This window comes from Leucoraja erinacea, unplaced genomic scaffold, assembly GCF_028641065.1.
Source record: "Leucoraja erinacea ecotype New England unplaced genomic scaffold, Leri_hhj_1 Leri_126S, whole genome shotgun sequence".
Taxonomy (NCBI): domain Eukaryota; kingdom Metazoa; phylum Chordata; class Chondrichthyes; order Rajiformes; family Rajidae; genus Leucoraja; species Leucoraja erinaceus.
In genome coordinates, this window is record NW_026575528.1 from 38,533 (window position 1) to 57,967 (window position 19,435).

The 19,435-nt window shown below is 47.1% G+C and overlaps 1 protein-coding gene across 9 annotated transcripts in view; it reads right to left on the minus strand.

Moving 5' to 3' along the window:
• The window catches only part of pogzb (pogo transposable element derived with ZNF domain b), a 70,121-nt gene that overhangs the window by 12,865 nt on the left and 37,821 nt on the right, over positions 1–19,435 (minus strand). For 8 of the 9 annotated variants that reach the window (XM_055665467.1, XM_055665466.1, XM_055665473.1 and 5 more), the window contains 8 exons: positions 17,638–17,997; positions 13,857–14,048; positions 12,370–12,470; positions 11,346–11,650; positions 8,890–9,047; positions 7,088–7,188; positions 6,300–6,446; positions 4,740–4,874 (listed from right to left, as the gene is read on the minus strand). In XM_055665467.1, the coding sequence (XP_055521442.1) occupies positions 4,740–4,874; positions 6,300–6,446; positions 7,088–7,188; positions 8,890–9,047; positions 11,346–11,650; positions 12,370–12,470; positions 13,857–14,048; positions 17,638–17,997 (1,499 nt within the window). The remainder of the gene's footprint in view (positions 1–4,739; positions 4,875–6,299; positions 6,447–7,087; positions 7,189–8,889; positions 9,048–11,345; positions 11,651–12,369; positions 12,471–13,856; positions 14,049–17,637; positions 17,998–19,435) is intronic. The other variant, XM_055665465.1, reaches the window with a different exon arrangement.

A 19,435-nucleotide genomic window follows, 5' to 3' on the forward strand; every position in this document is an offset into this window, starting at 1 on the left:
AACTGCAGATGTTGGTTTACACCAAAGATAGACACAAAGTGCTCGAGTAACTCAGCGGGACAGGCAGCATTCGCTGGAGAACACGAAAGGGGTGACGTTTCTGGGGGGATTGAAGATGGGCCCGGACTCGAAACGTGGCCCGTCCGGGTTCTACAACATCCAGATTTGTTGCCTGAGCCGAGTTACTCCAGCACTTTGTGCTTATCTTCGGTATAAACCAGCATCCACAGATCCTTTCTAGGCATTTAATTCATACGATCGTCAGAGCGAGTATCTTTCTCACACTGAGTGGGTGGAAACATTAGAGCTGCCACACAAACGGCTGTGCAGGTGAATGGGGTTCAGAGGGAGAGATACACTCCTGACTCTTGAGATCAGCCATGAATGGCGGGGTAGACTTGATGGGCCGAATGGCCGAATTCTACTCCTATTCCTTATAGAAACATAGAAATTAGGTGCAGGAGTAGGCCATTCGGCCCTTCGAGCCTGCACCGCCATTCAATATGATCATGGCTGATCATCCAACTCAGTATCCCGTACCTGCCTTCTCTCCATACCCCCTGTTCCCCTTAGCCACAAGGGCCACATCTAACTCCCTCTTAAATATAGTCAATGAACTGGCCTCAACTACCCTCTGTGGCAGAGAGTTCCACAGATTCACCACTCTCTGTGTGAAAAAAGTTCTTCTCATCTCGGTTTTAAAGGATTTCCCCCTTATCCTTAAGCTGTGACCCCCTTGTCCTGGACTTCCCTAACATCGGGAACAATCTTCCTGCATCTAGCCTGTCCAACCCCTTAAGAATTTTGTAAGTATGACCATTACAACGCACCAAAAGTTGTTTAATGGGAAAAAAGGGGTTGGTTTGAAGATCAGTATCAACACCAAATACATATTAGCCTGATGATTATACAAGAGAAGGCAAAGTGACGTTTCAAAGATTTTGAACATAAAGCGCGAGGTGGGAGATTGCAACCTTCACGTGGTCCGACCTGTTTTGCCTAGTGCAATCAACCCGGCATGTACAATCGAATACAACAAGTTGTCCTACAACTTTAGGCTGTGCACGCCGTATGCAAGAAGAAGGTAAAGCATTTGTTGCAGGGAGAGTGTCATATTGCATGGAAACAGGCCCTTCGGTCCAAATTGCCCACACTGACCAACATGTCCCATCTACGCTAGCCCCACCTGCCATATCCCTCCAAACCCGTCCTCCTATCCACGTACCTGTACAGTTGTTTCTTAACGTTGCAAAAGTCCCTGCCTCAACTACCTCCGCCCGCCTTGCGTTCCAAACACCCTCCACATTTTGTGTGAAAAAGTTACCCCTCAGATTCCAATTATATTCCCCCCCCCCCCCCCCTCACCTCACCTAATTAGAGATTAGAATTAGATCTAATAAGATCCCCTCTCTAGAATTTAGGAGATTGAGAGGGGATCTTATAGAAACTTACAAAATTCTTAAGGGGTTGGACAGGCTAGATGCAGGAAGATTGTTCCCGATGTTAGGGAAATCCAGGACAAGGGGTCACAGCTTAAGGATAAGGGGGAAATCCTTTAAAACCGAGATGAGAAGAACTTTTTTAACACAGAGAGTGGTGAATCTCTGGAACTCTCTGCCACAGAGGGTAGTTGAGGCCAGTTCATTGGCTATATTTAAGAGGGAGTTAGATGTGGCCCTTGTGGCTAAGGGGATCAGGGGGTATGGAGAGAAGGCAGGTACGGGATACTGAGTTGGATGATCAGCCATGATCATATTGAATGGCGGTGCAGGCTCGAAGGGCCGAATGGCCTACTCCTGCACCTAATTTCTATGTTTCTATGATTTGCTTAACTTTAAAGTGCGAGGAGGAGCAGAAAGTGCTGACCATGCTACACTCCGATACTTGGCTCAGATAATCAGTGCTGAACCAGTGTTTAAAGTGGCTGAGACTGGATTATATTAGAAACATATGCCTGGATGTGCACTTGTGCTGAAAGAGCTGAAAAGACTGCTCCAGGATATCAACAAGCAAAAGATTTGACCCGATTGCTGGGTGTAAATGCTCCGAGTGAACACAAACTTAAGCCGTTACTTGTTAATCCTTCAGAGAACCCTCAGGCTTTAAAAGAGATCTTAGGGCAGGCAGCACAGCGGTAGACTTGCTGCCTTACAGTGCCAGAGACTCGGTTTCGATCTAGTCAACAGGTGCTTGCCTGTACGGAGTTTGTACGTTTACCCAGTGACCGCATGGGTTTTCTTCGAGAACTTTGGTTTCCTCCCACGCTCCAAAGACGTACAGATTTGTAGGGAGACTCAAAAAGCTGGAGTAACTCAGCGGGACAGAGACCGTTCTTCTGTCCCGCAAAACATCACCCATTCCTTCTCACCAGAGATGCCGTCTGTCCCGCTGAGTCACTCCAGCTTTTTGTGTCTATCTGCAGTTTAAACCAGCATCTGCAGTTCCTTCTTACACAGGTTTGAAGGCAAATTGCTTTGGTATAAGTACAAAGTCGCTGCCTCAAAAAGGCTGGCAGTATTATCAGGGACCCACATCATCCCGGCCACACACTCATCTCCCCGCTACCTTCAGGTAGAAGGTACAGAAGCCTGAAGACTGCAACGTCCAGGTTCAGAAACAGCTGCTTCCCCACAGCCATCGGCTATTAAACTCAACAAAACTCTGAACATTAATAGCCCATTATCTATTTATTTGCACTTTATCTGGTTTATTTATTGATGTGTGTATATATTTATACAATGGTATATGGACACACTGATCTGTTCTGTATTTATGCCTACAATATTCTGTTGTGCTGAAGCAAAGCAAGAATTTCATTGTCCTATCTGGGACACAAGACAATAAACTCTCTTGAATCTTGAAGTGCAACTTATAAGTGCAAAGGATAGTGTTATTGTGCGGGGATCGCTGGTCGGCGTGGTCTCGGGGGGCCGAAGGGCCTGTTTCCGTGGTCCATCTCAAAAACAAAAGATGAATGACTTGGGGTCACCTCTGTCCAACAGATTGGCGTGTGTGAAGTTTGTTTGAAGACTGATTTATAAGCTATTTTGTTCCCCAAGTGTGGAGACACAGAATTTGACTTTTAAGACTTAACTGGCATTCGGCATTTTTGGAAGATTTCCACCCAAATATCAAGGTAGTGTGTACTTGACACCGAACACAGTTCTTCAGCAGATGGGTCAAGGTGCAGTTGCATCTTTTAAAGCAAACCAATTATCTCCGCAAGACATTTCCACAAGCTAACGAAGGAACTGACGCAGCAGAAGGCAAGGCTTTTACGGGGGTCTTGGAAGTAATATATCTACGATGCAGTGAAGAATAGCGTTGAGTCACGGGACTGATTTACCATCGCACGGTGGGGTATCGCCTCAGCGCAGAGGGAGAAGAGGAGGGAAGAGACAGTAACCCTAAGATTTTGCCTCCATCACAGTGAGGAGGTGCCTGGTGAATGTTATCCACTTGTGGTGGATGTTAATTTGTGTTTATCGTGTGTTTTGCTGTTTATTATTACATGTATGGCTGCAGGCAACGACATTTCGTTCAGACCGAACCCGAAAGGTCTGAATGACAAATAAAGGATCTATGTCTAAGTCTAAGGCTTGATGCTTGGGCAGAGGTGAAGCAAACAAGCATGAAAGGTGACACAAGTTGAAGGATCAGCCAAAAAAAAAAATAAAAAATTGTTGAAACTCAGCGGGTCAGGCAGCATCCGTGGAGAGAAATGAACACACTATGTTGAATCCAAAGAAGGGTCTCGACCAAAATGCCGTATGTCTTTTTCCCTCCACAGATACTGCCTGACCCACGGAGTTTCCCCAGCAGTTAATTGTTCGAGTATGAATGCTTTAGTTTCGAGATACAGCATGGAAACAGGCCCTTTGGCCCACATGATCAGCAGTTCATACTAGTTCTATGTTATCCTAATTTTGCATCCACTCCCTGCATACTAGGGGCAATTTGCAGAGGACCAATTAATCTAGAAACCGGCACTTCCTTGGAGATGTGGGAGGGAACGGGAGGACCTCCATCTGGTCACAGGGAAAAGTCCCGAAGGAATTGTTCAACCCTTTTTCATAAGTCATAAGGGATAGGAATAGAATTAGGCCATTCAGCCCATCATGTCTACTCCGCCATTCAATCATGGCTGATCTATCTCTCCCTCCTAACGCCATTCTCTTGCCTTCTCCCCATAACCCTTGTCACCCATACTAATCAAGAATCTGTCTTAAAAATATCCACTGACTTGTCCTCTACAGCCTTCTGCGGCAAAGAATTCCACAGATTCACCACCCATTCTTCTAAACTCCAGCGAGTACAGGCCCAGTGCAACAAACGGTTGACCTACTTATTCCTGGGATCGTTCTTGTAAACCTCCTCTGGACCCTCTCCAGAGCCGGCAACATCCTTCCTCAGATATGATGCCCAAAATTGCTCACAATATTCCAAGTGTGTTCCAAATTGGTAGAGCCTCAATATTAAACCCCTGTTTTGTATACAGGCCCTCTTGAAATAAAGCTAGTTCATGGGTGCTAAGGCAACAGTGATCGCATTGAACACAGTATCTACACGAACTATGCTTGCACAAGGACGGGGCCAAGCACAGAATTTTTGAGGCATGCTTTGGGGTTTGATACTTGCTTCAAACGAATATCAATTAAGAAGCATCAACCAATGTATTAAAACAGTACAGGAGCAGCGGACACAATGGGCTGCGGTCAAAGTTATAGGACACTCCTAACCTTGGTGCCAGGCTGCAGACCTTCCAGCTGCTTTGGCTTCTTGAAGGTCTTGTGGTGTTCAACTTTGTGTTCCATTTTCTCCTTGGCATTGGTGAACTGCAGCCTGCACTTGTTGCAGGGAGATACACTTTTCTTCTGAAACAAAACAATACAATTAAGGAGAAGCCAGAAGCCGACACCGTTCAAGATATGTGTAGGAAGGAAGTGCAGATGTTGGCTTAGCTGAAAACAGTTGGCTTACGCTGTGGTAACTCAGCAGGACAGGCAGCATCTCTGGAGAGAAGGCCTTACATCGCCCGGCGCGGCTTTAAATGGCCGTGGGACTTGCTAGCGCCCGTCGGGGGCTCCAACACCGGGACCCGGAGCAGGGCCTTACATCGCCCGGCGCGGCTTTAAGTCGCCGTGGGACTTGCTAGCGCCCGCCGGGGGCTTTGACTTTGGGAGGGGAATGGAGAGCAGGGGAGAGACAAGACTTTGCCTTCCATCACAGCGAGGAGGAGATTCAACGTGATGGGTGTTTGTGTGAATTGTGTTGGGTGTGTGTCTTGGTCCTTTTCTTGTATGGCTGCAGAAACCAAACCTCATGTGAGGTTCAAATGACAAATAAATGGTAATGTGTTGTAAGGAATGTGTTGTAAGCGTTTGGGGTTGAGACCCTTCTTCATTTTCGACCCGAAATGCCGCCCATTCCTGCTCTCCAGAGATGCTGCCTGTTCCGCTGAGTTACTCCAGCATTTTATGTCTACCGTTCAAAGTACACACCTTCCCCATTCAACATGACTGGGAAGTAGCAGTGCTTGGATGGGGTGAGCACATTGAGTTTAGAAATACAGCGCAGAAATAGGCCCTTCGGCCCACTGAGTCTGCACCGACCAACGATCACCCTGTACACCAGCACTATCCTACACACACTAGGGACTACTTTACAATTTTACCAAGCCAATTCGCCTACAAACCTGATCATCTTTAGAACCGAGGCTAGAACTTTTAAAATATCGACACTTTTTAAAAACTTTTTATATACATTTTATTTTACAGAACCATGCACATGAGGCATTTTTATGGACGCACCTAGCACTTTTTACTATTACCTGATTTTGGAGAGTCAAATGCAACAAAATTTCGTTCAAGGTGCACTGTGTCTAGGTGTATATCTGAATGACAATAAAGTTTTCATTCATTCATTCAACGTGGGAGGAAGCCGGACAAAACGCACGCAGGTCATGGCGAGAAGGTACAAATTCCGTACGGGCAGCACCCGTAGTCAGGATCGAACACGGGTTGCTGGCGCCACAAGGCAGCAACTGCACCACTGCGCCACCGTGCCGCCCCAAGCACAGGTCCAACCTTTGCCATTAATTTTTCTTCCAAAACACTCTGAAGGTGTGGTCATCCCATGACACTACAGTACAATGCCCCAATCCGTCATCATTCATGGGCAGCCCAAGAGACAAACTGCCTCTGTGGAAAAGTGGAGGGTGTCTTTTTTTTTATCCCCAAGAGTTTGGGGAATAGTCAAAGAACGAGTCCAGAGGCACGCTGCAAGGAGAAGGCACTCACCTGGTGCTTCATGTAGTGTTGCTGGTAAGTACAACTGTTCTTGAGCACTTTGAGACAGTACGGGCAGAGCAAATTCTTAGTGTCTTCGTGAATCATCCGGAAGTGGTTGTCCACATCTAAATACACAGAGGAACGATACTCGCATACCTAGGGAAACAAAACACGTGGCAATATTTCACTTTCCGCATCTCCTGGGAATGCTGGCTGACCCGCCGAGTTACTCCAGCACATTGTGCCCTTTTTGTGTATTAACCGGCATTTGCAGTTCTTTGTTTCTACGAGATATCTCAATGCCCACATTAGATTAAAGGACAGCCTCCAATTGCTTAGTTCAGCGATACAACGAGGAAACAGGCCGTTTGGTCCACCAAGTCCGCACCGACCAGCAATCTCAGGGAAGTGATTCAAAGAGTTTGTGGCCAGGGTCAGAGAGGCGTCAGAGATTATCTTGCCCGCTCGCTTCCTGGCCCTTGCAGAATGGCAATGAATTCCATAAATTAACTACCCTCTGACTAAAGAAGTTCCTCCTCACCTCCTTTCTAAAAGAGCGCTCTTTCTGCTCGTACGAGCTGACCTGGAAGGGGGAGTCTGCCAATCCGACCCCTGCTTGTCCCCTAAAGACCAGAGGATGGAGCCGGCGATGACAAGACAGTGGGCGAGCAGCAGCCCCAGGTGACAGTATTCGAGAACTGGAGAGGGACTTTCTTACACAACGTCCCGCCTCCAGTTTAGTCAGGCCACTGCACTTGCAGGAAAGGTTCAGAAGCAGCAGAGTGAAACTATTTTACCTGGCACACGTAGGGCATTTCGCCTGGTTTGTGGGTGTCCTTCATGTGTTGTAGGAAAAGCTGCTCGGTTTCGAATGCCAGCTCACAGATCTTGCACTTGGCTGAAACGGAAGGAGAGCAGTTTCGGATGAGAGAGACACACGCAATGGCTCACAAATAACCGACCACATGTATTAACCTGAACCACCGCCATCTTCCACATCTGTAATTGATCAGACAGGGGCAGGCAGGAACGGGGTATTGATTGGGGGGATGATCAGCAGTGCTGGCTCGAAGGGCCGAATGGCCTACTCCTGCACCTACTGTCTCAGATTCAGATTCAGATTCAATTTTAATTGTCATTGTCAGTGTACAGTACAGAGACAACGAAATGCATTGACATGCAAGCAGAATTAGGCCATTCGGCCCATTGAGTCTGCTCCGCTGATCTATTCTTCCCTCTTGACCCTATTCTCCCGCCTGCTCCCCATAATCTTTGACACCCGTACTAACCAAAAATCCGTCAATCTCTGCTTCATAAATACCCAATGACTTGGCCTCCACCACTGTAATAACCATATAATATAACCATATAACAATTACAGCACGGAAACAGGCCATCTCGACCCTTCTAGTCCGTGCCAAACAACATATTCTCCCGTAGTCCCATATACCTGCGCTTAGACCATAACCTTCCATTCCCTTCCCGTCCATATAACTATCCAATTTATTTTTAATGTACATAATGTAAATGGTGTTACCTGCCTCCAAGTTAAAGGGTTAGCCGTGTGATGTATGTGATATAATTAGCATATGTTATGTCTTGTGCAAGGGGACGCATGCGCTGGGGGAGACTCCAGGTGAGTTTACTCCCGTATCTGAGTTCAAGTTCAAGTTCATTGTCATGTGTCCCTGATAGGACAGTGAAATTCTTGCTTTGCTTCAGCACACAGAACATAGTGGGCATTGACTACAAAACACATGAATAAATAAACTGATAAAGTGCAAATAACAAATAATGGGTTATTAATGTTCAGAGTTTTGTCCGAGCCAGGTTTAATAGCCCGATGGCTGTGGGGGAGTAGCTATTCCTGAACCTGGATGTTGCAGTCTTCAGGCTCCTGTACCTTCTACCTGAAGGTAGCGGGGAGATGAGTGTGTGGCCAGGATGGTGTGGGTCATTGATGATAGATAGATAGATAGATAGATAGATAGATAGATAGATAGATAGATAGTTAGATAGCCTTTTATTGTCATTCAGACCGAAGTCTGAACGAAATTGCAGCAGTCATACATATAATACCATACAATAAAACAACAATAAACACACATTTACATCCACCACAGTGAGTCCACCCAGCATCTCCTCACTGTGATGGGGGCAAAAGTCTTAGGTCGCAGTCTCTTCCCTCCTCTTCTCCCTCTGCGCTGATACTGCCAGCCTTTTTGGGGCAGCGACTGCGATAAATCCTCTCGATGGAAGGAAGGTCAGAGCCGATGATGGACTGGGCAGTGTTATTTTACGTCAGTTCCAAGCACCCAAATACACAACTATCTAAGAATTTCATACATTCATCACCTGGCTAAAAATACAATCTATGAGAATTTCAAGAATTTCATACATTCATCACCTGGCTAAAAACAAAATTCCTCCTCATCTCAATTCTAAACGTGCGTCTTTTCATTCCGGGGCTGTGCCCGCTAATCCTGGACTCTCCCACTAGTGGACACATCCTCTCCACATCCCTGCGCAGTGTGATCAGCCGCCACGAGTCCTCTCCTACCTGCTCCGGATTACACAAGTGACGCAGGGATTAACTCACTGGTGGTTTCGTAGTTGCTGTGCACGTTCTCAATGTGGCACTGCAGTTGGAACGGAGTGGCGTATTGGCGGAAGCAGTGCTGGCAGGTAGTGTGGTTCTCAATGCTCTCGTCGTTCTGCTGCTCCAGCTCCACGTGGTGCTTCATGTGGTTCATAAACCTGCAGTGAACAAGGTGGAGTTGGACATTCACACAGAGGGAAACGAACGAGCCGCCAGAGGAGGTCGTTGAGGCTGGGACTATCCCAACGTTTAAGAAACAGTTACATAGAAAATAGGAGGCCCTTCGAGCCAGCACCGCCATTCATTGTGACCATGGCTGATCGTCCCCTATCAATAACCCGTGCCTGCCTTCTCCCCATATAGAAACATAGAAAATAGGTGCAGGAGGATGCCTTGAGAGCCAGCACCGCCATTCATTGTGACCATGGCTGATCGTCCCCTATCAATAACCCGTGCCTGCCTTCTCCCCATATAGAAACATAGAAAACAGGTGCAGGAGGATGCCTTTTGAGCCAGCACCGCCATTCATTGTGATCATGGCTGATCATCCCCAATCAATAACCCGTGCCTGCCTTCTCCCCATATCCCTTGATTCCACTAGCCCCTAGAGCTCTAACTAACTCTCTCTTAAATCCATCCAGTGATTTGGCCTCCACTGCCCTCTGTGGCAGGGAATTCCATAAATTCACAATTCTCTGGGAGAAAAAGTTTTTTCTCACCTCAGTCTTAAATGACCCCCCCTTTATTCTAAGACTGTGTGTGGCCCCTGATTCTGGGTTCGCCCAACATAGGGAACATTTTTCCTGCATCTAGCTTGTCCAGTCCATTTATAATTTTATATGTTTCTATAAGATCCTCCCTCATCCTTCTAAACTCCCTCTAAAGTTAAGACAGGTACATGGATAGGACGGGTTTGGAGGGAATGGCCTATTCAATTCAATTCAATTCTGCTACTGAGGACTGAGGACTATGGACTGATATGGACTGAGCACCGGCAGGTGGGACTATAGTGTAGATGGGACATGTTGGCCGGTGTGGGCGAGTTGGGCTGAAGGGCCTGTTTCTACACTGTATCACTCTAAGACTGTATGTCTCTAATAGAACATTTTCTCTCGATAATCAAACAACGAAAATTAAAAAAATTCCCCATGCAAAAACCTCCTCGCCCACCAGCAGCTTTCACCTTGTTTGACCACGTGTAGGGGTGGGCACGGTACCATAGTGATAGAGCTACTGCCTTGCAGCACCAGAGACCCGGGTTCCATCCCAACTACGGGTGCTGACTGTACAGAGTTTGCACGTTCTCCCCGTGACTCGTGTGGATTTTCTCAGAGATCTTCGGTTTCCACCCACACTCCAAAGACGTACAGGTCGGGAGGTTAATTGGCTTGGTGCCTGTCCAATCCCTTAAGAATTTGATATGTTTTTATAAAATTCCCTCTCATCTTAAATTCCAGTGAATATAAGCCCAGTCGATCCATTATTTCATCCTATGAATGCCACCCCGTGAATTAACCTGGTGAACCTACACTGCACTCCCTCAACAGCAAGAATGTCCTTCCTCAAATTAGGATACCAAAACTGCGCACAATATTCCAGGTGTGGTCTCACCAGGGCTTGTGACAGAGAGACACAGAGACAAAAAAAGAGGAGGATGCAAGACGAGAGAGAGAGAGGGCGAGAGAGAGAGAGAGGGGAGAGAGGAGAGGAGAAAGGAGAAGAGAGGAGAGAGAGAGGAGAGGAGAACAGGAGAGAAGAGAGAGAGGAGAGAGGAGAGGAGAGGAGAGGAGAGGAGAGATCGATAGATAGATAGATAGATAGATAGATAGATAGATAGATAGATAGATAGGAGAAGAGAGGAGAAGAGAGGAGAGAGAGAGAGGAGAAGAGAGGAGAAGAGAGGAAAGGAGAGGAGGGGGGAGGAGAGGGGAGGGAGAGAAGGGGGGAGAGAGAGGAGGAGAAGAGAGAGGAGAGAGAGAGAGGAGAGAGAGAGAGGAGAAGAGAGGAGAGAGGAGAAGAGAGAGAGAGGAGAAGAGAGAGAGAGGAGAAGAGAGGAGAAGAGAGGAGAAGAGAGGAGAAGAGAGGAGAGAGAGAGAGGAGAGGAGAGGAGAGGAGAGGAGAGGAGAGAGGAGGAGAGGAGAAGAGAGGAGAAGAGAGGAGAAGAGAGGAGAGAGGAGAGGAGAGGAGAGGAGAGAAGAGAGGAGAGTGAGGAGAGAGAAGAGAGGAGAGGCGAAGAGAGGAGAAGAGAGGCGAAGAGAGGAGAAGAGAGGAGAAGAGAGGAGAAGAGAGGAGAAGAGAGGAGAAGAGAGGAGAAGAGAGGAGAAGAGAGGAGAGGAGAGGAGAGGAGAGGAGAGGAGAGGAGAGGAGAGAGAGGAGAGAGAGAGGAGAGGAGAAGAGAAGAGGAGGAGAAGAGAGGAGAGAGAAGAGAATGAGCGAGAGAGAGAGCAAGAGAGCACCTGATGTTGTTCTTCAATCGCTTCAAGCAGCTGATGCATCGGAAAGTGGCGGTGGGCTTCATTTCGTCAACCATCTGGAAGGTGCTGCCTTCGTCTCTGCCGTAGTAGAAATCATCCACTAACATGATGAGCTTTCCTTGGCTGGATTCGGCAAGCTTGAGCGCTGGCTGCTGAGTTGACGTTGGTGGGGTTGGAGGGGGGGGTGGAGGAAGGGGTGGAGGCTGAGCTTTGGGGGGAGCTGGATGCGCTTGCTGCTGGGGGCTCTTGGAGGGCGTAGAAGAGTTGAGCAGCTGGGGGCAGCAATACTAGAAGAAGGAAAACTCCAGTTATGAAGATGTCGACAACAAACTCTTTTGTCGCTCGTTGTGAAGATCTTAATTAACCAAAATCTCAAAGAATAGGTTTAGAAACCCAGGGAACATGTGAAACGGAGGAATAAAAAAAACTCCAAATGGGAATTCTGTAGCACAATGAGACTCTGGCAAGGTAGCAGAACAAGAATTACAATTCGATTCGAATTGATATTTACGAGGATGTTGCCAGTACTAGAGGGTGCGAGCTACAGGGAGCGGTTGAGCAGGCTGGGACTCTATTCCTTAGAGCGCAGGAGGATGAGGGGTGATCTTATAAAAAGGTGTATAAAACCATGAGAGGAATAGATCGGGTAGACACACAGAATCTCTTGCCCAGAGTAGGTGAATCGAGGACCAGAGGACATAGGTTTAAGGTAAAGGGGAAAAGATTTAATAGGAATTTGAGGGGTAACTTTTCTACACAGAGGGTGGTGGGTGCATGGTACAAGCTGCCAGAGGAGGTAGTTGAGGCTGGGACTACCACAACGTTTAAGAAACAATTATCGACAGGTACAAGGATAGGATAGGTTTGGAGGGATAATGGCTAAACGCGGGCAGGTGGGACATGTTGGCCGGTGTGGGCAAGTTGGGCTGTAGGGCCTTTTTCCACACTCTATCACTCTATGACACTAAGAATAAAAAAGTTAACAAACCAAAAAAAAATCACTTACAGCCATGTGAAGTCTTAGAGACTCCATGATGTTGAAATGAATGTTGCATTTTGGACAATCCTTTGGGATGGGAACTCCGTTGTTAATATTGCTCTCAGGCACTGTAATAAAAAGGCAAGAAGGGCAGCTTAATAAAACATTGGCAACAATTTTGTTTGGGTCATTTTTTGTGCACTTTTTCTGAAGGGGGAGACGGGACAGTCTTGTGGCAATAACACAGAATAAATGACATTTTCCGTATTGAGATAACAAGTTCGGCATGTCCCCAACAACTCTCACCAACTTCTACAGATGCGCTGCAGAAAACATTTGATCGGGATGCTTCACAGCTCGGTTTGGGAACAACTTCATCCAAGACCGCAAGAAATTGCATCAAATTGTGGACGCAGCCCAGACCATCACCCAAAGCCAACTCCCTTCCTTCCATTAACGCTGCCTCGGTAAGGCCAGCAGCATGATCACGGACAAGTCGCATCCTGGCCACTCCTTATTCTCCCTCTCTCCCATCGGGCAAGAAGATACAGGAAAAATGTTCCCAATGTTGGGCGAGTCCAGAACCAGGGGCCACACACACACACAGTCTTAGAATAAAGGTGAGGCCATTTAAGACTGAGGTGAGCAAAAACTTTTTCACCCAGAGAGTTGTGAATTTGTGGAATTCCCTGCCACAGAGGGCAGTGGAGGCCAAGTCACTGGATGGATTTAAAGAGAGAGTTAGATAGAGCTCTAGGGGTTAGCGGAATGAAGGGATATGGGGAGAAGGCAGGCACGGGTTATTGATTGGGGACGATCAGCCATGATCACAATGAATGGTGGTGCTGGCTCGAAGGGCCGAATGGCCGCCTCCTGCACCTATTTTCTGTTTCTATCATCACAATGAATGATGTTGCTGGCTCGAAGGGCCTCTTCCTTCACCTATTTTCTATGTTTCTATGTCTTTTTAAAAAAAAATTTTTATTAGCAGTACAGTAAATCACATTAATACATCGCATATATCTTATTACATTATGTTGTACCACTACATTTTTTGAGCTTTAAAAAAGATAGAAATAAAATAAGTAAGGAAAGTAAGCAAGAATCGTGAAGGTGCAGGAAAGTGTTGGGAGAAGAGAGCCCCTTAGGGAAGGAATTAGAGAAGGAAGTAAAGAAAAGAAATAAGACCCTAGAAAGAAAAGAAAAAAAAGAAGAAAGGAAAATCAATCGCTCTATTGTAACACAAAACGAAAAAGGATATACCAACCGTGTTTTTATTAAAAATTTATTTTATACCCCCCGTTACCAGGTCCTGGTAGCCTTTATGTTTTAACTTATTAATGCACCTTATGCTTGCAATAGTTCCATAAATGCAGACCACGTTTTTTGGAAGTGATCTGCTAGGAGGATGTTTCTATAAGTCAATGTACTTTTTACTGGAATGAGCAAAATCAGAATCGTGAGCATGCCAATAAGCTTGTACATGTGTTGGAAATAATATTCAAGCTGCTTACATTTGAAAGAGGTGGTACTGATTAGTGAGCTCTTGTGCTTCATGGGAGGAGCCGCAGTGGTGGTGGTTGTGGTGATCTGAACTGAAGGAAGGATGCTGGTTTTAACCACTTCTTCAGGCTTCGGCCTGAGTTCAGTAGCGCTGGAATCCGATGCCTTCACCCGAATGAGGTTAGTGTTCTGCAGGAAGTTAACTGGGGAGGAAAAAGGAAAGAACGTTTCAAACGGGAGCTTATGCCCAAGACACATGCACACATGATCAACAGAGATATCAAGGAAACCTCTCGGGATCTGTTCAATGGGGAGGATTCTTCCCAAAACACAAGCTGCCTAAAAGGTTTTGTGGCTGTATTCCCATTTGCAGAGCAGATTTTTGTGCCCACATGCAAAATGTTTTCCACCCGATTTCTGCAACCATTACAAGATACAAGATACATTTATTTGTCACATGTGCCAGTTGGCACAGTGAAATGAGATAACCATACAATAAAAATAAAGAACACACACGATAGTTAAAACATAAAACATCCCCACACAGCAGAATCAAAGTTTCCCACTGTGAGGGAAGGCACCAAAGTCAGTCCTCTTCCTCCAATGTTCCCCAATGTTCACCCGTGGTCGGGGCCTCTGCGAGCCCCCCGCTACGGGCAGCCCGATGTTCAGGCCCACTCGCCGGGGCTGGTGGACCTCCTCAGCAGCCTGGACATCAGAGTTGGCCACCTCCTACCGGAGTCCGCGGCTCCAAACGTCGGGCGGAGATGCAACGCTGGCAGCCCTCGGCAAAGGGCCCCAGGACTCTGCGATGTTGTTCAGCGCCAGCCGTGCTGGAAGCTCTCCCAAACCGCAGCTCAGTGATGTTGCAACAGTGGCCCAACGCTCTGGAGCTCCAAACGGCGATCCAGGCAGGCATTTATCCAGATAGGCATCATCACCGCATTTCACAGCAAATTTTTATCAACCCATATTAAGATCATGTGAGAATTGCAGAATTAGGCCATTCGGCCCATCAAGTCTACTCCGCCATTCAATCATGGATGATCCATCTCTCCCTCCCAACCCCATTCTCCTGCCTTCTATATGTTTTTTCTCTCTTGTTAATCTCTGTAAGGTGTCCTTGAGACTTTGAAAGGCGCCCACAAATAAAATTTATTATTATTATTATTATTATTCTCCCCATAACCTCTGACACCCGCACTAATCAGGAATCTATCTATCTCTGCCTTTAAAATATCCGTCGACTTGATCTACACAGCCCTCAACCTTCTGCAACGAGAACAGTTGCGGCCTTTTTAGTCATAGAATGATACGGTGTGGAAACAGGCCCTTTGGCCCAACTTGTCCACACCGGCCAACAATGTCACATCTATATTAGCCCCACTTGCCTGCGCTTGGTCCATGCCCCTCCAAACCTGTCCTATCCATGTACCTGTCTGTTTCTTAAACATTGGGATACTCACACTACCTCCTCTGGCAGCTTGTTCCATACATCCACCATCATTAGGGGCTAACCATAAGACACACACCCAGGTCTGGTAACATCCAGCGAATTAGAAACATAGAAACATAGAAACTAGGTGCAGGAGTAGGCCATTCGGCCCTTCGAGCCTGCACCGCCATTCAATATGATCATGGCTGATCATCCAACTCAGTATCCCGTACCTGCCTTCTCTCCATACCCCCTGATCCCCTTAGCCACAAGGGCCACATCTAACTCCCTCTTAAATATAGCCAATGAACTGGCCTCAACTACCCTCTGTGGCAGAGAGTTCCAGAGATTTACCACTCTCTGCGTGAAAAAAGTTCTTCTCATCTCGGTTTTAAAGGATTTCCCCTTTATCCTTAGGCTGTGACCCCTTGTCCTGGACTTCCCTAACATCGGGAACAATCTTCCTGCATCTAGCCTGTCCAACCCCTTAAGAATTTTGTAAGTTTCTATAAGATCCCCTCTCAATCTTCTAAATTCTAGAGAGTATAAACCAAGTCTATACACAGCCCTCAACCTTCTGCAATGAGAACAGTCGTGGCCTTTTTAGTCATAGAATGATACGGTGTGGAAACAGGCCCTTCGGCCCAACTTGTCCACACCGGCCAACAATGTCACATCTATACTAGCCCCACTTACCTGGGCTTGGTCCATGCCCCTCCAAACCTGTCCTCTCCATGTATCTGTCTGTTTCTTAAACATTGGGATACTCACACTACCTCCTCTGGCAGCTTGTTCCATACATCCACCACCATTAGAGGCTAACCATAAGACACACACCCAGGTCTGATCACCCTGCGGTGGGCCTGCCTCGACTGTGAGGGTGTCGTGATAAAAGGCTGGGGTGGGAGATTGCAACCTGTTTCGACTAATGCAATCAACTTGACGTGCACAAACGGAAGATCAAATAGAACAAGTTGTCCAACAACTTTAGGCTGTGCACACCGCACAAAAGAAGAAGTGATAAAAGGCCCAGTGACGTTGAGGTACACAACTGAAGGTGTGTCTGATTGGTAGCAAAATCACCTCGTGGCTATCCCGAAAAATGTCAATTGTAGTGAAATCTTAGGGATTGTAACATCCAGGCCTACTAACTAATCAAGATGTGTGAAATTAACTGCCCTGCCTTGGCGTAGGCCATTTTGGAGAAAACATAGAAACATAGAAATTAGGTGCAGGAGTAGAGGCCCTTCGAGCCTGCGAGCCTGCACCGCCATTCAATATGATCATGGCTGATCATCCAACTCAGTATCCCGTACCTGCCTTCTCTCCATACCCCCCCTGATCCCCTTAGCCACAAGGGCCACATCTAACTCCCTCTTAAATATAGCCAATGAACTGGCCTCAACTACCCTCTGCGGCAGAGAGTTCCAGAGATTCACCACTCTCTGTGTGAAAAAAGTTCTTCTCATCTCGGTTTTAAAGGATTTCCCCCTTATCCTTAAGCTGTGACCCCTTGTCCTGGACTTCCCTAACATCGGGAACAATCTTCCTGCATCTAGCCTGTCCAACCCCTTAAGAATTTTGTAAGTTTCTATAAGATCCCCTCTCAATCTCCTAAATTCTAGAGAGTATAAACCAAGTCTATCCAGTCTTTCTTCATAAGACAGTCCTGACATCCCAGGAATCAGTCTGGTGAACCGTCTCTGCACTCCCTCTATGGCAATAATGTCCTTCCTCAGATTTGGAGACCAAAAACTGCACGAAATACTCCAGGTGTGGTCTCACCAAGACCCTATACAACTGCAGTAGAACCTCCCTGCTCCTATAGTCAAATCCTCTTGCTATGAAAGCCAACATGCCATTCGCTTTCTTTACTGCCTGCTGCACCTGCATGCCTACCTTCAATGACTGGTGTACCATGACACCCAGGTCTCGCTGCATCTCCCCCTTTCCCAATCGGCCACCGTTTAGATAATAATCTGCTTTCCCGTGTTTGCCACCAAAATGGATAACCTCACATTTATCCACATTAAACTGCATCTGCCAAACATTTGCCCACTCACCCAGCCTATCCAAGTCACCTTGCAGTCTCCTAGCATCCTCCTCACACCTAACACTGCCCCCCAGCTTAGTGTCATCCGCAAACTTGGAGATATTGCCTTCAATTCCCTCATCCAGATCATTAATATATATTGTAAATAGCTTCGGGCCCAGTACTGAAACCCCACTAGTCACTGCCAGATTTGGAGACCAAAACTGTACACAGGCCTACTAAATCCAGGCCTACTAACTAATCAAGATGTGTGAAATTAACTGCCCTGCCTTGGCAAGGTCCATTTTGGAGAAGTTCCACTCACCTAATTTGTGGTCGTGGTTGGAAAGCTGCTTGGCGTGCGGGTGATGCAACAGGTTGGACTGAGAGTGGCCGTGCAGCTGAGGGCGCGGCTGGGGTGGCGTTTGGACGTGGGAGTGAGACGGCGGCTGCTGAGGGGAAGGCATGGGTTGCGTCAGACACTTGGGCTGCAGGTGCGACTGGGTCAAGATGGTCTGGGCGGCAGACTTCTGGGTGATGGGCGGCACGGCGCTCCTGATGGTGACCGTGGCCGGGATCACCGTGGTGACCGAGCCGGGGAAGGCGTTGGTGGCCGGTCGGATGGAGGTGACGGGCGACCACAGTTGAGGGACACCCACCGCTGACTTGACAAACTGTGTCGCCGCTGGATGGAACAAGACAAAGAGAGAAGCCTTCAATGTACGTTTACTAAAGCCTTGCACAGCATCATAAAACTTGCTATTAGATATAGATATGCCATTTATTGTCACTATACATGTACAGTGAAACTGAAAGCTGCTCGTACTCAGTGCACAAAAAACAAGAAACAGAAAAAACAAAAAACAGAAGGGAGAAGGGGGGGGGAGGGGGGGGAATAGGTGCACAAATTCTGCGGCGCTACATACATATATACAGATGGAAGTCCGTGTTGGGCGGTGTAGTCAGTGCATGTGTGAATTTGAATTTATAATAGATATAATTCTCGGAAAGCAACTATTCCTGAGTCTGTTTGTCCTGGATTTGATGCACCTATAGCGCCTTCCAGAGGGCAGCAGGTCATAGAAAATAGGTGCAGGAGGCCATTCGGCCCTTCGAGCCTGCACCGCCCATTCAAGAGTGGGGATGATGCTGACGGTACTCTAATTCAGTTATCAGTCTCCAGTAGTTTTCAGTTTCGTTTATTGTCAGGTGTAAGCTTTTGTTGCGTGCTAACCAGTCAGCAGAACGCAGGACTCTTTTGGATTTTTGTGTCTGAATATCATAGAAACATAGAAACATAGAAATTAGGTGCAGGAGTAGGCCATTCAGCCCTTCGAGCCTGCACCGCCATTCAATATGATCATGGCTGATCATCCAACTCAGTATCCCGTACCTGCCTTCTCTCCATACCCTCTGATCCCCTTGGCCACAAGGGCCACATCTAACTCCCTCTTAAATATCAGACTAGGAACGACAAACCCAAGCGAAAAGCAGCAGTTTCCAACTGGTGGATCAAGTGGCTTTTCCCCTAATCATTCTCCCCGACACTACTGGCAACGAATCCAGTACAATGCGCAAAGAACTTTGCAGAAACCAGAGGAGAGATTTAAGAGACATTCACTTGTCACATTCAAACCGAATATCAGCAACTGCAGAAGGGCTTGTTTGCAATATAAATGGGAAGGTGGGAAGCAGGAATGTCGGGATCAAAGTATTTTATTGAGGTACCATCAAGCCAAGTCAGAGAATTATTTCGGATGATCTGCTATGAGCATATTGAATGGCGGTGCTGTCTGGAAGTGCCGAATGGCCTAATCCTGCACCTATTTTCTATACGTTCATGGGTTGATGTTAAGGAGGCATCAGAATGGTCAAGTGGGAGGGGGGGGAGCGACTGGAAGGTCGGAAGCAGCCTGGGGCTTTGTTAGATCGGGCGCTGCTCCAAGAGGCTGACCGTACAAAATGGAAATGGCCTGCAGCGGTGGAAGGCTTTAACACATCGTGTGTGGGAAGGAGCTGCAGATGCTGGTTTTTAAACTGTAGACACAAAAAGCTGGAGTATCTCAGCGGGCCTCTGAAAAGGCGGCATCTTTCTCCAGAGATGCTGCCTAACCCGCTGAATT